The sequence below is a fragment of the Embiotoca jacksoni genome, unplaced genomic scaffold (assembly GCF_022577435.1).
Source record: "Embiotoca jacksoni isolate LCO1_2020_lvr unplaced genomic scaffold, fEmbJac1.0.p SCAF_1, whole genome shotgun sequence".
NCBI classification, from domain to species: Eukaryota; Metazoa; Chordata; class Actinopteri; family Embiotocidae; genus Embiotoca; species Embiotoca jacksoni.
In genome coordinates this window covers 19,292,585-19,318,428 of record NW_027185229.1, presented here as the reverse complement: position 1 = coordinate 19,318,428, position 25,844 = coordinate 19,292,585, and the positions used below count along the sequence as shown (strand labels likewise).

Here is a 25,844-nt window from a genome sequence, read left to right as displayed (position 1 = left end):
GCCTTGTGTTGAGATGAAGGTCAAAATCAGAGGGCGCCACACAATTATGGCAGTGTAGATGCTTTGTTTTGGCCACAGAAGAAAACCATTAACTGTACATGCATGAAAACGTATGAGTCATAAGTAAGTAACAATCATTGATTTTAAACAGTGACATCAATATGTCAATAGATATCGACTGAAATCACAAAACCACATTATCTGCCTCTGGATGCATATTTTCGTTGCTGTGTCTCTCATCACACATCGTCTCTCTGACCCTGCCTCTGAGTCTGGTCAGCTATTTGGGCCCAGTTGTTTAAAAGTTATAAGAACAGGGATGCTAAAAACGAAAAGTACTATATTCAAAAAATGGTAAATATTCAGTGCTGCAAGATACAATCAAGGAACTGATTATAATTTTTTCAAACAACGGGCCCTATTTGAATATGTGTGCTGCTGTAGTACCACACAATAATAAAAAAGTAATTTGAATTTAGAACATTTTATTAATTTTTAAACACCCCCCCCTCAAAAAAAAAGAAAAAAAAGAAACAATAATAATGTAGGTATGTTTGGTTTCTTCAAACTCGCAGCTCTAGGCCTGTGCTTTTCCAGTTGTTCACGAGTGCAGACCCCAGAGGGTTGCACGCCCTCTTGTTTATATTTGAGTGCACCTAACCCTCTTGCACATAGCAGGGTATATTGTATTATGCAAATATGTGGTCATTGCCCAAGTGCACATGACCTACCATATTAATAGGGATGTTACAATTTAAGTTCTACCATATCTGTTTTTCCGTAATCTACACAAGACGCATATTCAGGTCAGAGATTAAGTACCTTTGCTTTCAGGAAGGCACTCAGTCCCCGAAAAACAGTAAAATTATTTAACAAAAGCCAGGGCCGGAAAATACTTCACTAAAAGCTTTCTTAGTAGTGAATCACAAAAGCTAGATACAAAACAAACCTGAGTTGAATGTACAACTCAGGCTGGAGCATAAAGCAATTCATCACATAATAAAGTAGGATAATAGACATGCACAAGAAATTCTAGTGCACACGAGGGATGTCTAGATCGTCTTCGTTTATTAACAGTCAGAATATTTAATTAATAGCAGACATCCCTTGCGTGCAGTGGAATTTCTACTGTATGACTGTGTTTCTACATTATTCCTGCTCTGGCTCAGCACCCTGGTAGATGCATGCGTTTACAGCGGTGCACAAAATTAAAACGTGTTATCAACACAAGAAAGAGTATTTCAAAAAAATGAATTCAACAAACTGTGTAAATATAAAATAATGACAAAGCAGTGCTTGGATTCCATCACAATAGGGACAAAATGTACAGGTACATTGGCATCCCAGTAAAGACTCTATAACTGAAAAAAATAAAACTTCTCTTTCCAGCATTGTCCTGTTTGGCTTCTCAAAGTGATACAAGACAGCTAGAGATATGGGCCTTAATCGATCCCCCTCTCGGAGGCCAGGGGAGCAGCTAGTGGGACGCTTTGCACTTTAAAAGGACAGAAACGTGCTCTGCGCCAAGATACAAATCTGATAGTGAGCTCATTACAAGCACATCCACACAGTCAGGGATTTTATAACTGGATCAGCAGAATAAGGCCTGATATGAGACCATATAATATGATCCTACTCTAAAGTAGCCCAAAGACTTACCGTCTAAAAGCTCACTACTACAGGATGAGTAGCAGATACCCCTCTCTAGGAGAGCGTGTTCTCAGCACCAGCACCGTTCAAAACGGTCTCTGTGGTTTTTAGAACATCAGACACATCAGGTTCAACTCCCAAGAGCTTGTAACATAGGAATGATGAATAAAGGAAAACAGTTAGGCTAAGTTGCACAAAAGTTAAAAAAAAAAAAAAAAAATCTACAAAGCAGAAAAAAGCTCATGTTTTGACAAGTACGAAAGTGAATGTCTCAAATGTCACTTCTGGGAAAAAAGAAAACATTCAAACTCAGACAGTTCTTGTTGATTCAAAGGTTTTGTGTGCAACCTTGCAACAAAATCCATCATCACTCCTATCAGGTTTAAGATGGATAGTGCATTGCCAGCTAAATTGTAGTTGATAAGAATTATCTTTGCTGCAGAGGATGGATGCATGGTTTTAAATGACAGAACAGCAAGTCTCGGCAGCAAGGTTATCATAGTGAAATGAAACAAAAAAGAAATACAAACTGTTCGGAAGATATACTGCGCACACACACGGACAATATATACGTCATATTCATTCCAGTTCTGTGTCAGATAGAGACAGAAAGGTACCTGTAGAACTGCAGCTGTCGTTTGGGGCTCCCATAACGAGCGCTGAAGACATCGAGGGAGAGGAGGAAAAAGGAAGGAAAGCTTTCGTTAATAAAAGTTGGAGAGGAACGACGTTAGTTGTAGCGAGAAGTTAGATACAGACACAAAGGAGATGAAGGACATTAGCCAAAGACGGAACAAAATGTGGCAGATTTACATAGGAGGAAAAAGAAATGACTGCATTAGACAAACACAGAGTTTTAAATATGTTCAGAAGTTTGTTTAATGTGTTTGCTGGATAAAGTAGCATGTGTATGCTGAGTCAGGTCCTAACACACAATCACTGCATAACCTTCACAAGAAGAACTATTACACTTCATGAGAAATGCAGGTCTTTGTACATGTTTGAGGACAAAACAAAACAAAAATTGTCCAGGTATTTTTCCTCAACTTTTCACATTTAAAAAAATATATAAAAAAATAAATGAAATGTAATAAATAAAATCTCTTCCCATATCCTAACTTATGATGTACAAATCTGCATCCCAGTTACATGCAGCTACCGGGATACTTGTTTAATAAAAATGACAAAAGTTTGAGATCAGAATATGGATGAATGCTGTAACACAACAAGTCTTCCAACCTATACAACCTTATATGTGATTTGTTCCTACATTGAAATACAACCCAGGTATGTCCTAAATTTGTCATCTGAACATCGTCTCCAGGACGTTAGATTTCTATGATCTATGAAAACCTATGGGGTTGTTTTTTGAAGCACAGTCTCTTTTATACATACTGTAACAATTTACACATTTATGTTTTTTTATTTTTATTTTAATGCTACCTGATAAGATAAAGACATAAACAAGTAAAACAACACTGTACAGTTTTATAAATCTGAATCTAAAGTAGTAGTTGCACCCTCAACCTTCTACTCAAACTAATTGGAATAATTATTTGTGAGGAGAGAAACTAAAGTATTTAATACCTATTCCTGTTTAGCTTTGTACGGAGTGCAGGATACATATGTGCAACTTGTGCAGAAAAATGTACGTCATTAGAAGGCTGCTGTGGGATGAAGCTAATACAGACTTTTCAACACCACAATAAAATAATGTTGCACTGGTCATTTCAATCCACAGCACCTGTCACTTTCCATTCATCGTCCAAGCTGTATTTTTTTTTTTTTTTTTTTTTTTTTTGTGTATAAAGTCTGTGTGTGTGTATTTATTCATTGCTCTTGTTTTTTTTTTCTCTAAGATAATATTTTTTTTTAATCTTTTCTATTTCCTATATCTTATATGTATTTGTAAATGTTTTCATATTGGGTGCACCTTTTTGTCTTTTCTATGCTGCTGTGACAACTAAATTTCCCCACTGTGGGATTAATAAAGTCAAATCTAATCAAATCTAATATTGTTTGGATGGAGCTACATACCAAGAATACAGCAAAGATTAAAGGTTAACATTAAATAAATTTTACTTATTAAACAGAATGGTATTTAACTTTACATAACTTATCAATAATTGATTAGTAAACCTAGACGTTAAAAACACAGCTCAGATGTGACTACTTGTCAACCATCACTAAAAAAGCAACACCCCATGATGTTCGATGACATTGGTCCATTTTAAGCCTCGAGTTGAATTCAGTAGTTTTGCAGTAACTTGCAGTCTTTGTGGTGGATGTGAGCTGTTGTGGGACAAATTCTGAATTGCTTCAATGGGCTGCTGATAACAGGCTACTACACAATGACTCAACGCTACAGAACTCCCAGTGAAGGCCACGTCAAAATCTCATCTACTTTCCTTTTTGTATCACTGAGCTGACCAAGAGCTTCCCAGTAGTCACGGTGACGTATCACAAAATGCTTTATGCTGACAGCAACTGCATCCCATCTGTTCATAATAAAGGCAATGTGAAACACAGCCATAAAGCTGACTGAGAACAAGAGTGGACCAGATGCCTTTTAATGATACAAGTGGATGAGTCTCTGGCGCCACATGCTGGTGAAGCATCAAAGTGAAAGGATCATACCATTAGGACTGGTGGTCCATACTACTGTTGTCACAAAGTTAAAAAAAAAAAAGCTGACACGTCTCCATATAGATGTCTGGGCTAAATGACAAACTCTTGGTTCCACTTTTGTTCAGTGGAAAACATGTCAAGTTATGCATTTTACTTTCTGGCCTAATAATAATTGAGCACACTGTTAAACTTGTATTTTTTGGGGGTGAGAACCACAGTTAACATAACAGAGTGAAGTTAACTGTCTTGGCTTGAGGTTTTAGCTTAGTATAGTATACAAACATCTTACAGATTTCTTTCTTTTCACGAGCAAGTACATGTGATTGGTTATTAAATCATCTCCTGCAAAGCATTACCTGGCAATAACCTTTTAGTCCAAATATTCTCTAAATTGACACCCACACAGTAACTGACATGCGGGCATACACGCACACCGATGTACAGAAACATGTTTGTATCTGCATGTGATAACAGTACTCGTCCACCAGCTCACCTGTAGATCATGCCCGGTGAGCCAGTCTGTCGGAGGGAGAGGCGAGCAGGGGAGTCTGTGGTAGATTCAGGATACATGGAGGCAGGAGGGACAGGGGTGTGGCCAGCCTGCCGGGGGTGGTGTTCTTTCACCGGGACCACAGGGTATACAGTCTATCACTGATCAGGGCGTCTGGAAAGGAGAGAGCACATGTATGTCAGCTGGTGAGTGGGATTTTATCGTAGACAAAAACATTTTAGAAAATCCCACCAAGTCAGTTAAACATCATTGTCAGATGTCCTTGTGTGACAGAGAACAACAGAAGAGGACGGCTCAGTTCACAAAGCTAAAGCCGTCCTGCGTCGTGATATGTAAGACTCAGCTGTGGATTCATGTCAACCATCGGCCTGTTTGTTGCTATTTTTAACAGTGAAACAATTCAGAAACTCAATTTTGTTCAGCCCAAAAATTAACTGCAACTCTACATTTTAACCCATTGATTCCCGTTTGTTAAGCAATTCAATTAATCAGAGAACTGGACTATACAAGACACAGACAAAACACAGGGCCACCACACATTACGCCAGGAAATGTATTACATTAAGTGACCACATTTCCAACCTACTGTTAGCTACAGCGGCCAGTGTTTGTGTTTGTTTGACCAGTCACCCTAAAAGACTGACTCAAGTGAATTTGATAATGATCAGCACATCCTAGACAAAGACAGGAGCATGCAACACTGCAGATTGCCAAAAGATCCACCGAGTTCATGTCACTTTTGGTTTTGATCTTGGTTTTCTTGCAATTTAGAATTTTACCAAAACTACAAAACAATATTTTCGAAATCATGAACCTGAACTGGAATAGCAGGGTAAAGGTGACGTTGTCCCACCTTTTTTTGAAAGGACTGCTACACACCAACACCACTAGATGGAGTCGTGTCCTCACTCTACAAGCAAGAGCTGAATGAATGAGCTATCAGACTATTTTAACCTCTATTTTCCCCACAGCTATGACATGCGAATTTGAAGAACGGTGCATGCCATGGATACCAGTTTGCAACAATCACAAAATTACCTATTCAGAGCGAAGGATAATTACATCACAACACAAAGACACTTCTATCGTAAAAGGCAGGTCAGAGACAACTAGCAGCACATACACGTATAAATACCTCAATCCTTCTAGCTTCATCAGCCATGGCTGCTGTGGACTGTACATATGTGCATTCACTACAGCAAACCACAGCTGATCCACTGCTCAGAGCGACGTGATTCTATGAATAATTCAAAGTGTCTGCCAAAGAAGCAGTCCATTGCTGTAAAACGGTCTATAACAAGAGAGCTGGGCAAGGGTTGGGTGGGTGGTTAGGTATACACATGCCATTAAAACGAGTAAAATCGAATAAAAAAAAAACAACCTTATCACAACATTTTAAGCTACCACTATGGCCTGTGAGGGAGGGGAAAGGCACGGCTGATGTTTTAGCCCGGTTTACTGTAGTGGATCAATTAAAATGAGGAAAGCAGCAGAGAGAGTGGCAACTATGTCACCCTGACAAAGCTGAGAGCTGAGAACCTCATGCTACCCTATTTCACCAGTGGCTGCACTCACGTGAGTCATGGCTCATAACAGACATCGTAATGATAACATGAAGGTGACTTTCCCCTGCCATCCATTTCCCATGCTGCGAATACGTGTCCCATGTTCCCAAGGACGCATTTAACGCTCCCTGCCCACTCATTTCAATCATGCCACAATGGACCACAGGTCATTCCGGCTATCAGATGATGATGATGACATGAACCTGATGGCCAAAAGGCATGGTCGCAGATTTATAACACAGCACAGCAAAGTCCTCGTGGCTCATCTGTCACTGATGGGGATCAGAGGACACTGTGTGATGGATGGAGGGCTATGAAAGCATATGGTCGCAGGAATATCTTCAAATAATTAGTTCCTAGTAGGACTTAGGATATTCATACTGATCCAGGTTGATTGAAATTAATAGTTCCGTTCTATGAGATGTGAATACTCAAGATCATCAACATCTGTATTGTGTTTCCATACGTTTACAATATTGTTATATTTATTATTTCTCACCTAGCAGCACTCAGAAATATATTATAGTATTTAGTACTGTTCAGTACATAATCAAGTATTATGAGCAAGTAAAATAGCTAAAAAAAAAATTTGTTTTAATTCCAAGTGAAGGTCTTTTAGTTTTTAACTCTATATTGATTTCCAAAACAATCATAGGTGAACAAGTTCAGCATAAAGATAATAGGACAGCAACCATATTTGTTTGGAAGTAGCTTAGATCTCAAGTAAAATACAACATGAAATAGAAATCATATTTCTTATCGTTTAGAGAGGTAAACCATGGTAATCTGTGGTATCATTGTAAACAGAGTTTCCATGAAGGCAGAAGTACCATCATAAAGGCGTAGCGATACAAAAAGTTCAAAGTTTAGTATGCAAGCTTTGGGGTTTTTCATTTCCACAACTTGCTGTAATATATTTTGAAAATTGACCATAACTCATAATCTAACAGTTAAGGCACTCAAATACTGGCATATCATCAATAATAAAAAAAATAATAATGATAATAAATAAAAAATAATGCCAGTAATGCCCCATTATAAAACTCTGCCCTTTATGGTCTTAATTAAGTATAAAACAATTAAAATGGTCCATTTAGTCTATTTTTAACTCAATCAACCATTGAAGCCAGGTCGCATGTTCTGGCCGTGCAGGAGGGTAAATTATCATCCATAATGTGAGTTAACACATCATACAAGACCCACTTTAAAGGCTAACCCAGCTAGCATGCTGTAAGACACGAAAGACATGAAAAGACTTCTGAGAGCAACAGTTTCAATCACAAGTTGTAGTAAAATCAAGTTTTATACCAAAATCGACAAACTGCTACACCCCTACACACTGCTGCTGGGAGAACTACTTTACAAAAAGAAAATGATATTCGCGAGCAACATAATATTTGAGCAAGATACAAATACAAGTTGAAGACACTAATGCTTTGGACCAATCAGGCAATAAGATTCACCAACACAATGACAACACGTGCTTTAAAAGATGGCTACATAATATGTTTTCTTGTCTGAGGAATTCTTGTATACTCTGTCCAATGCCCACCCGAAGAGCCAAAGGTCATTGATCATATTAAGAAAGAGAGACATCCACATGGGGTCACATCCGACTGCATTGTACTACTGCATTGTAACGTATTGTGCTTTGATTCACCAGAATTGTAGTTTTCTGGCCTTCATTTTGGGCCTTTCTCGACCTCACATGGTCTTGGTTCTGTTAATACACTTAAGGACATTGGAGTCATCCTACAGACAGAATATATATGTATATATATATATATATGTGCATCTTTTTCTGTAAGCTGGCAGCTGGTTTTGTTTTGTCTTATTTGATTTAAATTCGTTTTGTTTGCTCATTTGTGTTTTATTTGTGAAAAGGAAAAAATGCCTGCGGGGCCCAGTGCTACTTCTGCCCTCTCTGGAGTTTAATGTAGTACGTTATCAGTTTAGATCTATTTAGATACTACACAAAATACTTGCGTTAACATCAGCTCTGACTGTAGCACATTGTAGAGCAATGCACCAGTCTCACAGAGATGCCTGTAGTGAGCTGCAGTTGGAGAGGATGTTGCTGCTGACTGCAGCAATGCGGAACACTACAGACTCATCCTGGCTCAAGTTAGAGGGCTCAGATTTACTGCACTAATCGACCAAGGTGCACTTTGCAGATTAAAACTGAAGACAGAGAGAGAAAGAAAGAAGAGAAAAAGGACTTGATATTGGAGCATTATTTCCTCAATGTCTCCACTCAGTTAGATCTGGATTTAAAACAAAAGACAAAGACAAAAGAAAAGGCAAAGCACTAAAATGTAGACAGGGGTGTTGTTTTGTATAACCAAAGTCTAAAATGTATTCACTATAGTTGCTGTTAACAAAAGTCCTCTCTCCTAACACAAAGCAATCATCTGCTCCTGTTAAAATGTTTCTTCATTATGTTTGTTGCATTTCTAGCTCAAGTTGTTTTCGTCAGGGGAATCGGTCAACGTCAGAATGGACTTCCTAGTTGTTGTTTTTTCACAGGTACCCTGTAGCCTGTAGCAAGTAGCAACACACCCACACTAACGCAGCCCTCTGCGTGTTTGATGCAGTGTTACTGTTGACCTCAACACAGCCTGGAGCTCAAGAGTTATCCATTTTCAAAATCTATGTTTACATGTCATTTCAAATAGTCTCATCACAAAAAAGCACACAGGCATGTGAACTGTTTCTTTTAGTCATCTGAATAAAAATAGAACAAAAAGGGAACATAATATCTGAAATGAGTTTTTTAATCTCTAAACCAGTAATGCATTACCTTATATTTCACAATAATACCAACATAGCCTATAAATTTTAGGCTGCAGATTTACGCCACAACTGTAATCATTTTACTTGTTATACATCTGCATTTTACAAAAAATGAATCTATTGGATTTATATTTCTAAATTTTAGAGCTTTGTATCCAGCTTTTACAGAGGCCTTATCTCATCAATAAGTTATTGTAAACAAGTTTTTTTTTTACAACTAATGGTTTTTATTTTTAGGAGTTAAAACGACTGTGTGCTCAGATTTGGATGGAGATTAGACGAAACTCATGCACAGTAAGAGCACAATAGATGGACTTTGAGGGGAAACAAAGTCTGAATACTACCTCAGTGAATTACATCTTGAGTGGACACCATTATTTATCACAAAAATATATTAAAAAAAGGCCAAAAAATGATTTCTAATAATTGATTGACTGTAAATTTCAGTCAACTATCACGAACATATTGCTCAATATGTCAAATGTCAGATCATATTCACAGCCCTACAATAACTTCAGGGATACTTCTCAAAAAAATCCTTGGAAATAAAGGTCCAGTCAGGCTAAAATAAAAGCTATATAGCCTTAGTACATTACAGCCTGAGAGGCTGTGGTGAGAGAGGACAAACTGGACGGAACGAAGAGATGGTGGCAGTCATGACAGACATCTATCTTCATAGCCTCACTTAAGCTCATCTCATACACCTCAGTCTCTTCCAAACAAAATGCAAAATTGAGTCACAATAAGGCTGCTCTTCATGTTTTCCATCCATAAATCCACCTACACCCAGCCTGAGTGAATTCCCTCTTGAGACAGGGCTTACGTGAGCAAGGCAAGCAGGCAGGCAGCGCTGGCCTGGAAAGCACAGCACGGTGTTGTGTAGTATGTTGGCAGCTGCGGAAAACACACCCAGACCCCAGCAGATGGCTGCAGAAGAGGGAGACAGGCTAACAGACGAGAACTGCCAGGGATATCCTACATGGGAGTTCAGTCAGGCAGAGAAAGAGAGAGAAGCTAACCTAGCCTTGTTCTCCATCATGCTACAAGGAGGATTCAGACGGAATCTCCTGTTCATCTTCAGTGACATTCATCAAAGGATGGAAGTCAAACCTGTGTAAAGATGGGAATCCACGTTAGCGCATCGTCTTTTCTCTCATCATCAGACAGACAGTTTGTGATTTCATAAATGGCCTCTTTTCTGTTAAGCTGTGGAGGGCCCTTGATTACTGAAACGGTACGGGTCACTGGCTGCCAACTGTGAAAAAAAAAAGTGAACAGCAATTTGCATAAATAGCCTATTTATAAAGCAAACTTCAGATACAAATCCTCCTCCCCTCAGTTAAAAGAAGTTAAAAGCGCAACTGAGCGCTCTGCTGTCAGGAGTCATTAAATTCTAGGACAGCTGCAGCTGTTGTACACACAGAGGTTTGCCACATATTATGGTCAAACTTTAAGCCATGCCCATCATCAGGGGCCGTGTGACTGGTCCCACATAGATTAGAGTTTGGCTGCAAATGTCTAATGTTGGCCATAATACGTGGAAGTAATCCTTAAAATCTTAATTCTATCAAATCTAATTTTTATACTATTCGTGGTGAGTGCTTTTTTTCCCCCCATGTTCGGCAAAATCCATTCACTTCTCCCATCCACATATGGGATATAAACATGGTTTATGACAGAATCCAACAAAACCCATCTTGTTGAAACTAATGTAATAATGAATGACAAAGATTTAGGTCGGACATCAGTGTTTTTGAGCATAAATAAGCCCTAAAGCATCCCCATGGAGTGTAGCATGTACCTCCCACCACCTGGTTATTACTGCATGAGATGTATGGTCCCAGGTTGCCTGTATCACTGACAGCATCAAGATGAATCAGCACTCTGTATGTCCTAGCTCGACATTTCCTTTATCCTCTGGTACTGACTTATAGGCAATCCCTAATATTAAAACATAATAGTGCTACAGAAGCTCCTACAGAAATAAAAAAAAGTCAGGTTTACAGACCAAGTGTAAATGTGAAAAGAATGAGTTGACGAGGGACTGCACAGCTAACTTGGGCCTGAGAAGCAGAAATGAGGCATCCGTTAGCACTGCAGGGAGAGAACATGGTGCAGTGAACGAGGAGCACAGAGCAGCACACTGCAGTAGAAATATGAAACCATCCCAGCGCTCCCGGTGCAAACCAAAGAAAAATACCGATAATCAAAATTGGGCCCCGAGAGACGTGTGATTTTAGGAAGCGGTTCTCTCGCGTGTCGCCTTCACATCCCAGCACTCGGCACATGATGTTTGACGTGCGAGTGTCTATAGAGACTGGCCCAAGACAGAGGAGGCTTGAGGTGGACCATAGTGTCGGACTGACCTTTTTAAACGGGCTCAAACCTGTTAACATAGATAGGCTGCACCGTCAGATTACATCCCACCTCCACTTTAAAGTACCAATATGTTCAAATTGAGCTGCGTGTCCTTGCCGTGCAGCTTTGAAAGCCTGTTCCAATCACAACTGTAAGCAGTCACACAGAAATTAAAGAATTGCAATAGCTCTCACTTGCCTGCCACATACATTCAGTGCACAATCTACTTCCTATGCTTTACATTCCAGATTCAGGATTCAGGATTCAGGTTCCAAGACTCTTTTCACCATAAATGATCTGCCCTGTTTTTTTTAATTTGATCCTTGTTCAAGTGATACATATCAGTGCTATCCGCACCACTGCACATGCATTGACATATGGGTATGAGCAGGCTGTACAGCGGAGTTCAATATTTAGTTCTGCATAGGTGAGCAGAAAGTATTAAGTTGATACAAAAACATAACAGTGAAGAGGAACACAGAGTAGCAGAGGTGATCAATACTAAATCCAGACGGTTATTAGGGAAGACCAAGACAACTGCAGCCGATCAGAAAAAACAGTGAATTCTGCCCAGCACATACAGGAACTTAAAGCAATATGCAACAACAGAACGTTATACTTAGTTGCCTACCTTTTTGCTGATGTAGCATCTATAATATTTCTACTAAATACTGCATGAGCTTTGTCCAAGCAGAGTAGAGGTTTTAAAGTTTGAATAACTGATGGATAGAGCCGTGGGCTCTGGAAAGGCTTGGCTGGAAATATCGAGTGAAATTTTGGTACCGCTTTATTGTAACAGTCTGCCTCAAACACAAAACGAAGGAGACAACTGGTAAACGCGTCAATAGCCATCAACACAAACATTATAGCCGGTGGCGGTATTTAAGTTATCTGCTTGATGTAGTTTGTGCACTTGCCTAAGGATTCCTTGGAGCCTGTGCAGATGGCAGAGAGCCACTGCAATAGATAAGTGTTGTTCAACGCTTAGCTTCTGCTTGCTGGTTTTCTATTTATACAGTTACAATTGTCATCTAAACAGATTGTTCAAGAATTCACAAAGTGTTTTTATGCATTATCCTAAAATGTTCACGTACAAAAAGCCCTTGATACCTCTGGTTTTCTATTTTGCAGCCACTCAGGATTCGACCCTCTCCCTGAGGGTGCTACCACGCCACTCTGACGGATGCTTTTACTAAATGACAGGGAAAACAAAGCGAGTGTGGTCCAGAGTTCCAAATGAATTGTGGCGCAAATGCAGCAAGTGGCTGGCGGCTCTTTGAACAGACTCTGAGTGGCCCCAGGAGAAGCAGGCCCGCAGTGACTAGCAAGCAACACACACACACACACCTTCTGGGTAAGTAGGAGAGGAAAAGGAAAAACACTGGCTGATAATAAGGAATGGGGAGAATGAGGAGAAAGGAGGAGAGAGAGGAAGAGAAAACTGCAGTTGAGTAGACATTGATGAAAAAAAAGCTGAGTAGGCAGTAGAGAGCAGGCTGGTCCAGGGAGTCCCTGTGCTGAAAAACAACAGCGCTACGGATCACTCCTCCTTCTGTGTCCTCTCTCCATTTCAGACCTTCACTTGTCTCCTCTTATGGTCTGTGGCAATGCGTTACACTTGACTAGTCACAAGCACTCTCACATTTTACAAGGCTTTCACAAAATAAACCACATGAATACTGAAATATTTAATGACATGCTAAAAAAAAGAACTCTTAATACTCTATATCAATATTTTGGAAGTGATGATCCATACAGTAATGTAGCTAATGTGAGCATAGTGGCAGGTATGTGAACCTTTTCTGCATTGACTCTACGTGTTTAAGTATCAAAATCAAATATTTTTTGAACATGCTCATTATGCATTCACAGTGCTGGTGGAAGAGACCCTTTGTTCACATACATCGAGGACAGGTTGAATATTTTCAAACGTCATCCGAAGAGAGATTTACAGAACAGATGGAAATTGAAAACCTGTGTTTTGGATATGTGTATGCTAGTAAATATAAAACCCAGGTTGGATCTTCACCCTTCTTTGTTTCTGTGAGTTTAAGTCAGTTACTGAATGTTGGAGGATGACTAAAAACTTGGAAACCTTCCAGCCAACTAAAGGGTTCTCGGTTTGATTTGCACATACCGGTACTCTGGATTTTACATCTGGTCAAACTTCCTTTAGCAGAATTACTCAACACTTCTGGTGGCTGCGGGTCAGACTATTCAAGAGGCATTTCAGACGGCTTTTCCTCACAGAACTGCTTCAGCTCAGCTATACTCAGAGGATCTCTGGTGTGAACTGCTTTCTTAAGGTCATTCCACAGCATCTCTATTGGCTTAAGGTCTAAAGCTGTGCCCAGACTACTCCAGCTGATGATTTTTTTTTTTTTTTCATTCTGTAGTAGATGCACTTTAGTTTTTATTGCATAGCTGCATCGCCAAGTTACCAGTGAGCTTTAACTGCCGGGCAGCCACCCGGACATTATCCTGTAATTTCCCTTGTTTAACATGGGAATTTAATTTCCCCTTAAACACGGCGAGCTGTCCAGGCCCAGAGGTAACGCAGCATGCCCCAATGAGGAGGCTCCTCCCATTGTACATCATGATGATGTGTTCATGTTGCTTTGCAGAGCTGCGATTTCCTTGGTTTCTTCAGTATAAAAAAACATTTCCCAGTAGCACTTTGGTTTTGGAGAGCAGCAGCTTCTTTCTTGGTGTTCTGCAAAGTATACAATGCTACGTGTAACCATGATCAATAAACAAATGATTTTGAATCAAATCGTGAAATTGCCAAAGGTTTCCACTCCTATTTTGCAGAGTAGAGTGCAATGTGCCATTTTGGAGTTTTGCCTTTAACAGTGTCAGACCACTCAACGCATAAAATATTTAACAAGCTGGTTGCTGCACTCTTTTAATAGGTTTTGTGATAAGAACAAGTAGAGACAATTCTGTTGGTCACCAAATCCTGGAAGCATCCTAAGCTTTTATTTGACATTGTTGCCCAAAGTAACGACCAATGAGTTACTAAACGGGGTGGTGTGAGCGTCTTGCGGAAGAAAACGAATGAGATGGACCGAGTACAGAAACCGGCTGCCACTTTACTGGAACAAAACATGCTTTTGTTATTCAAACTATTGCAAAATCACTGAAGAACTGAGACAGTGTAAAAGGGAGGTGCTGTTTCTGTGTTACTGCTGTAAATGTGTGTTCACACATTTAGTTTGAAGTCCTGCTATAGTGTTAGTATGGTTGAGCATTGCACATAAAGGAGAGCACCCCCCTCCTTAACTGTGATACAGCCTAGTTTCTGGTGAAAATAGTCAAGTAGACAAGACTGACAGCATGTTTGTGCTTTAGGATTGAAGGTTGAATGGGCAGATCAAGACGCATTTGACACATCAAAAAAAGACAAAATTAAAAAATAACAGCTCCCACCCGAGCTAATTTGTTCCCATTTCATTCCACAATTCTCCTGCTCTGAACTTCTTCTGTCTACTCTACTACAGCATCCTCTACATGGGCTGCCAATGTATCACAGTACTGAGTGACAAACTGGCAGATTACACATACAGTATAACCACCCACTCACCAGCACTCCTCAGTCACAGTCCTGCACAACTGCTGGGTTGTGATGTCCAACTACTATGGTGAAAGGTGAAAATCTACACCAACTCAGCATATCCTGCAGTCAGGATATACTGAGTATCAAAGGATGGGACATTCCTAATGTAAAAAAAAACAAAAAACATTTTAGAAAGTAAACAACAGAATGATGTCAAAATACACACATGCAAAAAAAAAAAAAAAAAAAAAAAAAAAACTGTTGGCAGACACAAACAATTAAGACTATTCAAATCCAGCTGGGCTACATACTGTGCATTTGAGATAGCAGTAAAACCCTCATGATTTGTGGAACGCAGACAATCTGCCTGTCTGACATGATATGAGTGATTCAAACAGGCTTTAAATGCCGGCTGACGGAGGTTGCAACCTTAACTGTGGTTATCGCCTGTGAGACTATGACTGTCTGCACCATTACGTCCACTCATAGCAATCACTGTAACCTTAGTTACAGAGGCAGACTACAGATAAATTCCCCCTGTATGTAACCACCAAGTGCACACGGGCTTCCACTCCTCTGATCGCATACAGTACATGTGTGCAGATCGGACACACTCGTGGATGACTTTGCAAGGGTCACTTTCCGCACATGCATACACAACTTCAGGACACTTAGGCAGCTGCTCTTTTACAACAACACACTGCTCCTAGTAATGGCTCCAGAGTGGACCATCATTCACATTGTGACTCTGAGCATTTGTTCTCCAGAGGGCACTGCAAGTAATTGCTAAATAAAGTTACTCAACATGCAGGACAAGCATTATTTTAAACACAACATTCATGGAGCTCAAACAGCTGGTTTGAAGAAGAGATTTGCTTTCAAACTGAATCAGACTACAAACTCAGAAGCTGCAGTCCAACAGGCCTATAGAATACATAGGCTTTAGCTGAAAGTAGGATAAACTTAATGGCTACGTGTAAGTGCACACACATTGACTGTATGCTAGTGTATGGATCCATCTAACCATGCCTAAACACCGTGGCTATGCGGGTATCTACAGGAGCACAGAAGGACGACTGGCACCATTTGCCCATCTCGGACTTTCTTTCTCTGTACACACACAATCACACTGGCATTACATCAGACTCCCTACACAAACCCTTAGTGCTCGCACGGTGAAGCATGAGAATATCGCCAGGTTTCCTGAGGCATAAAGGGTTAACGTAATGCTGTTCATTCATGTCCACATACATGCCGTTGGCCTGCCCATAGTGTGTTACAGACAATAATTGTAGAAGTTCAAGAGTTTGTTTACGGAGTCCCCTGAGGCAACAGCAGTTCTGTTCGAAGAAGAGCAAGCTTCTATGTGGATTAACGTAATAGCACTTGTTTTGATCCTGTGTGTCAGCGCAATGTGTCCAGGTGTTACGCTGAATCACCGTGCCATCTGTGCCGTTATATTAACCTTGGTAGACTGTGAGGCTCGCATGATATGAAGATGAGAAAGACTGCTGTCAGCCGTTCTGTAATACTGAATGTGTGCCTCTGCCCCCGGTCAGATGTTAATTTCCTAGTATTGTTGGAACTTCTCAGAAATCCAAAGTGTGAGCATCCTCATTAAAAATTTCACTGATAAAATCTCTAAAAATAAGCCTGTCACTAGTAAATAATGTTATCACTCCTGTATCACACAAGTGGCCAGACAGACATTTAAGTAATATCTTTCTTGTTTGAGAGATCATATGCTTTCTATCATACACAAAAAATGTAAAAAGCTGAAAAACTTAATACATTTTTGTTTTCCAACCTGAAATCCCCCCCAAGCAAGTATTCGTTTTAGTATTTGTAGCTTAGCTTTAGCTTTAGGAGTGGGTAAGTTAGTAGCAGTTCATCCAATAATCATTTGAGTCATTTTTCAAACACTGTACTCTACTGTAACTATACTCTACTGTAACTCCCAAAGTGCAGCTCCTCTGTTTCCCCATCACGGATGTTCAACTGCCTTTGCGGTATTCGTTCACTGAGCAAACTAGAAGATCAGTTTGCCGACAAAGCTTGCGGTTGATATCAAATAATTATTTTTGGTAATAGGTTGTATTGGCATGATATTGTACAAGTTACTCATTGCAAGTAGTTTAAGACCTTTATACTAGTAGACATCAGGTTTGAGGCTGAAGCTAAAAAACAATAATAATCACATTCATAGAAAAGAATCTCATCAGGTGTTGTCCCCCATAACCTTTCCTTTTTTTAAGTTTGTAAATAATACTGAAAGAGGTGAGAAAGTATAGCGGTCATGTCTCATGTTTTCATCTTTACCAAACTCAATATCTGTATCAGTTTTTCTAGGTCTCCAGTAGACTGTCGCTCTGCCTCCTACGGTGTCGCCCATCTGTCTCTCAACCTGTTTTGAGAAGCCCTTTCATGTGCCTCTGACACTTCACTATCTATTTACTGAAACATGTACCGTATTCTATGTACAAGGGTTCAAATACTCCCAATGACAGTATTCTTCTCTCTCATTGGTGAATATTCAAATTTTTACACAAAAATCACAGCATTTCCCCAGCCTGTGATGAAGTAAATCGATGTTCTACTGTTGAACTTCTTCCGAGTTTATTATATATAAATATAATATAAGTTCCAAATATGAATATATAAATTCAAACATTCGTGTCCAAGCAATTGTTACATATAAATATGTGTGGTAAATAGGACAAAACCATGCTTGTTTGTAAAAGACATTCTTAACATTTAATATTTTAGTGATGAGCATCATCGAGTGGAAAAAAAACATTTGCAATACCATCTGCCCTCTGATGTCAAAAAAACATTCTGAGTTATGGTTCTCTTGCATTTGTAAACACTGCGGAGAGAAAGATGGGGCATTTTAGCTTGGACTGTGTTGTGAAACCAGTTTAACTTACATTTGTGTAGAAGGTGACAAGATGTGTGAGAATTCAACTGAGCATGCAGTCAAGTTTTGCATATGTAGGACACCAAGGACTTAAATTTGTAATTACAGAGGGAAATGACGATAAGACACCCAAGAAGCTAAAGACCACCTGTCCAAATTTAGAAAACATCTGACTTGCACCTGACACTAGTCTCTGCATTAGACATCTCAGTGGAAAAACTATCACCTCCTCCAAAGAAGTTGTTTCCTAAAGGCATGTCGACACTGGCAAATTCGTTCACCACCCACATAAGCCAAATTACAACCCTGCTATCTGCACAGCAACGTACATTATATAATGCTTAAAACAAAATAAACAATTAGTGGACGCTTACCGTCAACAAACCATTTTATTCCTCTAAGAGAAAATCCAAACGTGTTGAGACTCAAGCCGTAAGTTTGCAACCAAATGCGTCACCGCTGAGGGGAAGAGTGATCTTCCAAAGCGTTTTCAGCAGGTACAATCAAGCACTGATGACACTGGACTTCAGCGGCTGATAATCATGCTTTACAATCTGTCAAAGAGAAGGTGACATTGTCACAGAGGACAAATCATCAGCCGAGGTTGGAGTGGGGAAGCTTGTACCTGTCCAAAAGTTTCCATGTTGTGGAGCGACATGTTGATGACAGAGACAGAATTTGACATTGACAGCACTCTGCCCAGGCTGCTATGGAGGCAGGAATATATCCAAACATTAGGCTCCTTTGCACCAAATGAGCACCGTCTGTATGACACTGCTTACATGAACATAGTTGTTATACGAGTGCTCACTTCTTGGCTACCTGCTTCAGGATAATGTTCCCTAAAAAGGACAGCAACTGCAGTTTACGTCAAATGTCCCCTCGTTTCTCTAAGCAGCACATTCGGGTCGATGAATGAATGCCTCAAACTATTGTGGAGGCCGAAGTCAGCCTATTCTGCAGAGGTTAAAGGTTTTGAGTGGTGAGTTTATACCGTGGGTCTTGTCTTCACATTGTGACCCCCCCCCCCCCCCCCACTGGCTTCCAAGCACACCCCATCATCAACTGTCAGCCCAGTTGAAGGGCTCCCAGAGGTGTATTGCTCAGGTGGAGGTGGTGGGCGACACAGGGGTGTCAGGTCAGCAGTGCGACCGAGACCAGGGGGTGTTTTTGACTTCTCTGGTCCCCGTCGGCCAAAGCCTCCACCGGGGGGAACTTTGTGGGTGAAGACAAGGGCGATGAGAGACCCGGTCAGTGACACCTACACTTCGAGAGACCTGCAGGGAAGCCACGGGAGAGTGGGAAAGAAATAAAATCAGGATTCATGGCCCAAAGCATACACTCTCATCTGTCAAACATGGTGGTGGTTCTGTTATGAACTGCACATGAATGGCTGCCAATGGAACTGGCACGCTGGCATATTTATGATTTTACTGCAGACGACAGCAACATGACAAAAACAGAAGTCTAAAGGAGAATCTTGTGCTCAGATTCAGTCCAATGCATCAAAACTAATTTGGACAGCATGTCAACATTCAGCGGGACAGTGATCCCGAACATACAGCCATATAAACTAAGCTCTTCAGGGTAAAGAAGCGCAGTATCCTCTACTAGATCTGAATCCAACTGAGCTGCATTCCACTTGCAGAAGACCAGACTAAAGAGAGAGAAATATATAACTGTAAAGCAGTAAAAACAGGAGTTGCCAAAACATCTTAAAAAAAATACAGTCAGAGAGGATGAATAGAAAGTCTTGAAGAAAACAGTTTTTAGATCACAGACATCTTGTCTTTAAATCAGGCCAGCTAATGAGCTAAAATCTTTGAGATAGGGGTCACATATGGGTTCAGAGGTCAAAGCTGCTGTCTAGTCATTCACAAATGGAGAGCCCCTTAATGTATAAAATTACTGTGTTTCATATTAACTTTGGATATGAACTAGCTCACTGCATAGTCACTTAGCAAAGAAATTCAGCCCCTCTTTCAGACACGTTTCTATATCCTAGTTGTTTACGCAAGTCCCTTGAACTTAAGTTCCAGTCACCTTCCAAAAGTATGACTAAACCGGAAAGATTTTTTATTTTTTTATTTTTATTTTTTTTAAGTAACACAAACAAATAAATGATCAGTCCTACCTAATATTGGCACAAAAAGATATTGACAAAAAAAAATTAAGTACCCTACCCTTGCAGGCCAGTTTACTAACAAATAAGGTACATCTACCTATTGGTCGGTTTGCCTTCTCTTCTGGAGCTCTTTTTCTCTGCATTTCCCTTTCCATTAGCCTATTTTCACCCTCTCCCCCCTTGTCTGAGATCTATGTGCCAGTTCAGCCAGCCCCCTGCTCTCATTACAGCTCAGACACACACCATGACTGACAAATCTCCATCAGACAAATGGGTTTTCAGTTATTACTTGTCTACATTTGTTTTTATTAATGGTGGAACTTTACTAATCTGTGCCTGTTCTTATTGAGATTTGTGCCCACTCATCCTTGTCATCCTTGTCACGTGTGAGAAGAATTAAAACGCCTTAGTTTCTTTCAACCCATTTTCCTGAACCATTTACCAAGTCTATTTTGAGGCTCACTAATATAGATAGTGTATTATAATAACACAATATCTAAATCATGATACGGTATGATTATGATTTGAAACATTTTGCAAGACGTATTGCAAAGTAACGTAACAAAGTATTGCAACACCTTACTAATATTGCAATGTATTGCAATTTATTAACCTTTTCTTAACTGCAAATTATGAACCCAAAGAAAAACTGTAAATCTCTGTTCTATCAAAAAAAATTAAATTATCTCACTTCAATCATTTTTGGCAGTAAAATGGGATTGAGGAGCAGACAGACTTACCAATGCTGTCATAAAAAAGATTGCGTAAATCTTGTATGCGCCTGAGAAATGCATTTATTTATTCATACAATGAAATATTGCCAGCAAAATACTGTCATACTATGCTGTATTGATCCCCCTCTCCCCCCTCCCTAGGAGATAGGTCATAGCCTTTTTTTAGTCAGTGGCTGGTCCAACCCACTTGAGCTCTGGCCAACTGAAGGATGCTGCAGCAGAAAATCTGGGTGAGGGATACAGGACATACAGAAAAATCGAAGTGCACCTATACTCTTAACACTTCCCTTAATGTTCCAAAACATCCCTGTGCACATCACACTTGACTAAAACAAAGTAAGTGAGCAAAAGGTTCACCATGTTACCCTAAAATAAACAAATTGCAAAGTGTGGGAAGTGAATCAGTGATCTGTACACGAAGCAGGCAACACAGTGCAATCAAGAATCGGCACGAAACAAATCCCACACGGGGCTTCAGGTTTACACTGAGGTTTTCAAATTAATATCAAAGTATTTGCAGCAAATATAGACATGACCTCAATAACTCAGCCGTCACCAGCAGCACGACATCCCATAAGTCACCAGCGCATGTCAACCACAAGAGTCAGTGCCAAATCATTATTCACACCTGTAATACTGTTGCCGTAATTCACATGGCCTGTCTACACGGAGTTGCAGTGCATCATGATTGATGTGGAATTGTCTTCGTCAATTGCCTCTTCACTCATAAATGTCTGACACACACACACATTACTTCATCTCCTGTAAAAAGGAATGTGGGAACCATAATTCACTGTGCTTGCACTAAATCTGTGTAAGATCAGAGATAATCAGAGAAACATCTAGAGGGGAAACAGCCCCACTGTATCTCAGCATGGACCAGTATCACCTAAAAGTAGAGTATGTGTGAAAATGCGTGCTGAACTATTTAGGACCGTTAGTCTTGTTTGTGGTCGGTGCTGTACAGGAAGCATGCGACAACATTCAGAAAGTATCAGTCACTCTTCCTTACTTGCATGTGAAAGCTTTCACTGCGTCAAAGAGGAGGTGGGCTTCCTACAAAATCAAAAGCAATATACCTTTATAATATAAAATCTTTAGAGGAAACAACCAGCGGCACTACTTTACCTAGCATGTATCCAATGAGAAAGTTTTTTTGTTTTGAGCATCAACTTGTGGCTAAATCAATAACAAACAATGAAATAAATGATGGCAAATTGTAATACATTTTACAGTGCTTTGCAGTGGTCAATTAAACTAATACTGCATTTTGCAATTTGGTAAAAGTGAGACATTTTTACAAGAAAGTGCAAAAAAGTGTAAAAAAAAAACACGAGTATAAAATGAATAACAAAGTCATTTAGCATTCAGCACAGAATAAATGGTCAGCACCATGGCAAGCTGCTGGCGTAAGTAAAGACTTATGAGACACTGAAAACACAAACCTCCAAATATTTCACTAAACATTAAAGGGGAAAAGTGTATCCCACGATGTTTTCGTACTCAAAATTCACAAATTTCCGCTAAACGCCTCAGACAGTCAGAGAAGCCTTTAGTCCTCACTCTTTTACTGCAGTATCAATTTGCTATCACATTTGCTGAAATCATTAGTTCCACAACTCTTCTTTAATATGTAATGCCATATCCAGTTTTTATTGCCTTGCCTGCGTCATGGTGGAAAAATAATACCTACTTTTTTCAATTTAAAAAATGCATACGCAATTTGCAGCACAAGAAGAAAATAATACGAATTTTCAAACTTTGACATCTCACTGTGAAACTTTGCTAAAATATTTTTAAACATTACAAATATGAACTCCATTACAATACAATTACATGAATGATTGAAGTAGTGCCCAGTCCTACTCGGGGTTATTATTTTCAAACCAATCAGGTGAAAAACATTCATCCTTAAATCCATGTTTTGTTTTTTTTCCATGTTTCATTTGTATGCTTGTATTGAAAACCCTCAGCAGCAGCACTTTCAAAACAAACCACCATTTCAATCACACTTAAGGCTGTAAGTTACGCTCTTTATTAGCCAACCAACATATTATCCAACAATTGTGTGGAAATATTCTGGGGTAATTTTCTCCATTACAGTGATTTATTAAGTTCCAAGGACACACAATAGACGCACAATACCTGCCACAGGGCAAGGGCATGCTGTAGTAGTCAACACTGGCCACTAATGGTCCTTGGCTTTAACGTCATTACTGATTCAAAACATAGAGCTATCCTTAAGGGAGAATAAGTGTAAATCAGCATCTGTTCAGTCCTGGTACTGTGATCATAAGAAATTCATGAAAGGACAAATATCACAATAAAAAGGAAAAATGGCATCTTCAAAGACAAACTTCAGCCGCATGGTCTGACTCAGCTGGAATGTTAAATCTCATGGCAATGACCAACTGATGAGCCTGAGTGGCTGTCTTCTTCAGTAATCACATTAGGGGGATCTACAACAACTGGAACTAGGCTACGCCGATCTGTCTTATCTGAGACACCAAAAGCAAGGCTGTTAATGACAAGCCAGGCAAAGCTGCAGGCAAAGTGGTCAGAGTGGATGAATAAACAGTAAATGACCCGCAATTAAGGCCTTGCTTTAAGGCCTCTCCAGATTTTCTTTATTATTTTATTTATTTAAAAATGTTATAACCAAAATATTTTTGAAACAATTGCAAAAAAGGCTTAGAACAATGTGATGGGCTTAATCCTACAAGTCATTTGTCATTTGTTCACTCTCGAATGACTTGGCTTGCTGCTTACTACCTGCTTAATACCCGACTGAAAACGTCATGAAAAAGTCAGCGTGATTGCCAAAAAAGAGCGCATCACTCTGTTGTTGTTTTTTTATGAAGCAAAAAGACAGTCCTTCCTCTATCTATCCAAACTGTGAAATAATAATTTTTAAAAAAGTGGTGTTTTTGTTCAATAAAACCCTCTTAGGTTGAAGATAAATAATATAGACACAAACATCCAGAGCATATTAACCAAGGAACAGTCAATAGTTAGGGTTAAACTTAAATTAGCTACACATAAAATTGTCTAACAACAGTTTTCTATATAATCAGTCAGTAGCTGCCAGAACATGTTTGCAAAATGTATCCACCTTAAGACATTGATTAAATTGATTAAAGCCTCGGACAACTTGGCTTCTGATCTTACATTCGTCTCAATATCTTTAACTGTTAATGACCAAATAAGGGACAAGAAAGAACGCGAAAGACACAAAAAGATTCTTTGATATTATTTATCAAATGTTTCACACCCAAGCTACACTGATGGGCTTCATCAAGACTGTGTGGGTTGAGTTTTTATTTGGCAGGCGTCGGGCAACATAAGCAATCTGTCACATTTTTTTAATCAAATATTGCAAAGCCAGAATTGATGTGCAACAATATGCATTATCAACTTTTTCAAATGCAGACAGACCCACCAATTCAAACTATTATGAAGAGTCTGTCCAAAACAAGACTAATATAACCTGAAACTTCCATCTTCTCTTTACCTTAGCAACTCTAGATTACAGAGATGTGAACTAAACAGGAGGAAAACACACCTGTAAAACAAACGTGTGATCTGTGTGTGTGTGTGTGTGTGTGTGTGTGTGTGTGTGTGTGTGTGTGTGTGTGTGTGTGTGTGTGTGTGTGTGTGTGTGTGTGTGTGTGTGTCTCTCTCTCTCTCTTGGGAGTTCCAAAACAGGGCTAATGAAACCAGGCAAACTGCTAAATCTCTACTGCCAAATGATTACTGAGCTCGGTTTACGAAACACCGCCGTTAAAACTGTAGAGAGTCCGGACGTCTTTGTTTGACACAGCTAACACCATGTGATGTAGCAAATATACTTCCACTTTAAACCACACTGCTGTCTACACTTGGTGTGGCTGCACCGTCTGTGGCTCACAGCTCCCAGCTTTCGCTGCTGTGATAACAGTCTGGTAATTTCGGCTTGTATCAGCATTTGGCATCCAGCCACTCTGAAGGGTGGACCAATAAGCGAGCAGTGTCGGTGGTTAACCGCATTTGTCCCGCCCCTCCTTCGCAGTGATTGGGGCGCATTGTTAATATTTTTCAACTCCCATTGCCGGACAAAATTACTGAACGATTAAAAAAAAAACATATACTGCACTCAGCAAACAAGGCTTTGGTGGACAGGGCGTAGGCAGTTGCAGGGGTGGCAGAGTGTCAGCCGGCTTCAGCGCATGCTGAATAGTTTAAATAAGCGGAGGTCTGCGCCATGTAGGATGGAACAGCCGCAAACGATTCCCTGGGGAAGGTGGCCAGACACATATATTCACGGGGTGAAATTGGGTTTGTTTCGCACCAGTCTTGCCTGCACTAGCTGCATTGCGAGTTCCACTGCACTCATTTTGTTCACATACAATCCTATGTGGTTGCTGAGGTGCTTTCGCAAAACAAGGTCTTAGCCAAGCTTTGTCCAAAGTGCATTCAAAACAAATTTAAAGCGGTTTTATGTTTACAAATGAAATGCTTTGCATTTCATAAGCATGGAAACACAACCAAGACTAGTTTAAGCAGCTGGTGGCACAACAGAGCCATATTAAATACAACTGGGCAGAAAGAACACAGTATCACAATGTAAGACAAAACACAGATAATGTATCTAATCCACTCTAAATGTGGGATGATAATAATAATAATATATCAAACAATGCATTATGTCCCCAGGTCTGAGTTCTGATTTCTTTTGGGCGCACTGCACCTTTTACTAATGTTATAACCTCTACAACAGCAATGGCTGCAACTCTATTGATAATATTGATGTTAAGGAAAGGAAACATTTAAACCTCATAGGAATTAACTTCTCTGTGCTATTGTAGTTTCATTTGTGTCTTTATACAGTAACAGATCAAAACAGTTATCTTCAAAATCAGCAGGTCGCAAGTTCAGCATAATTGCAACATCATCAGAGAAGCAGTGTTATCTTTGTTTTGAGCACAACAATTAAGCATGACACATCACAAAAGTACTTTTGCAAATTGC

At 39.7% G+C, this 25,844-nt stretch overlaps 1 protein-coding gene across 3 annotated transcripts in view; it reads right to left on the bottom strand.

The window, feature by feature from the left end:
* Positions 1-25,844, bottom strand: part of kcnab2a (potassium voltage-gated channel subfamily A regulatory beta subunit 2a) — an 83,144-nt gene that overhangs the window by 48,034 nt on the left and 9,266 nt on the right. For all 3 annotated transcript variants that reach the window (XM_069146062.1, XM_069146071.1, XM_069146055.1), the window contains exons 2-3: positions 4,772-4,942; positions 2,268-2,309 (exon numbers count right to left, since the gene is read on the bottom strand). In XM_069146062.1, coding sequence (XP_069002163.1) covers positions 2,268-2,309; positions 4,772-4,848 — 119 coding nt within the window. In that variant the 5' untranslated portion in view covers positions 4,849-4,942. The remainder of the gene's footprint in view (positions 1-2,267; positions 2,310-4,771; positions 4,943-25,844) is intronic.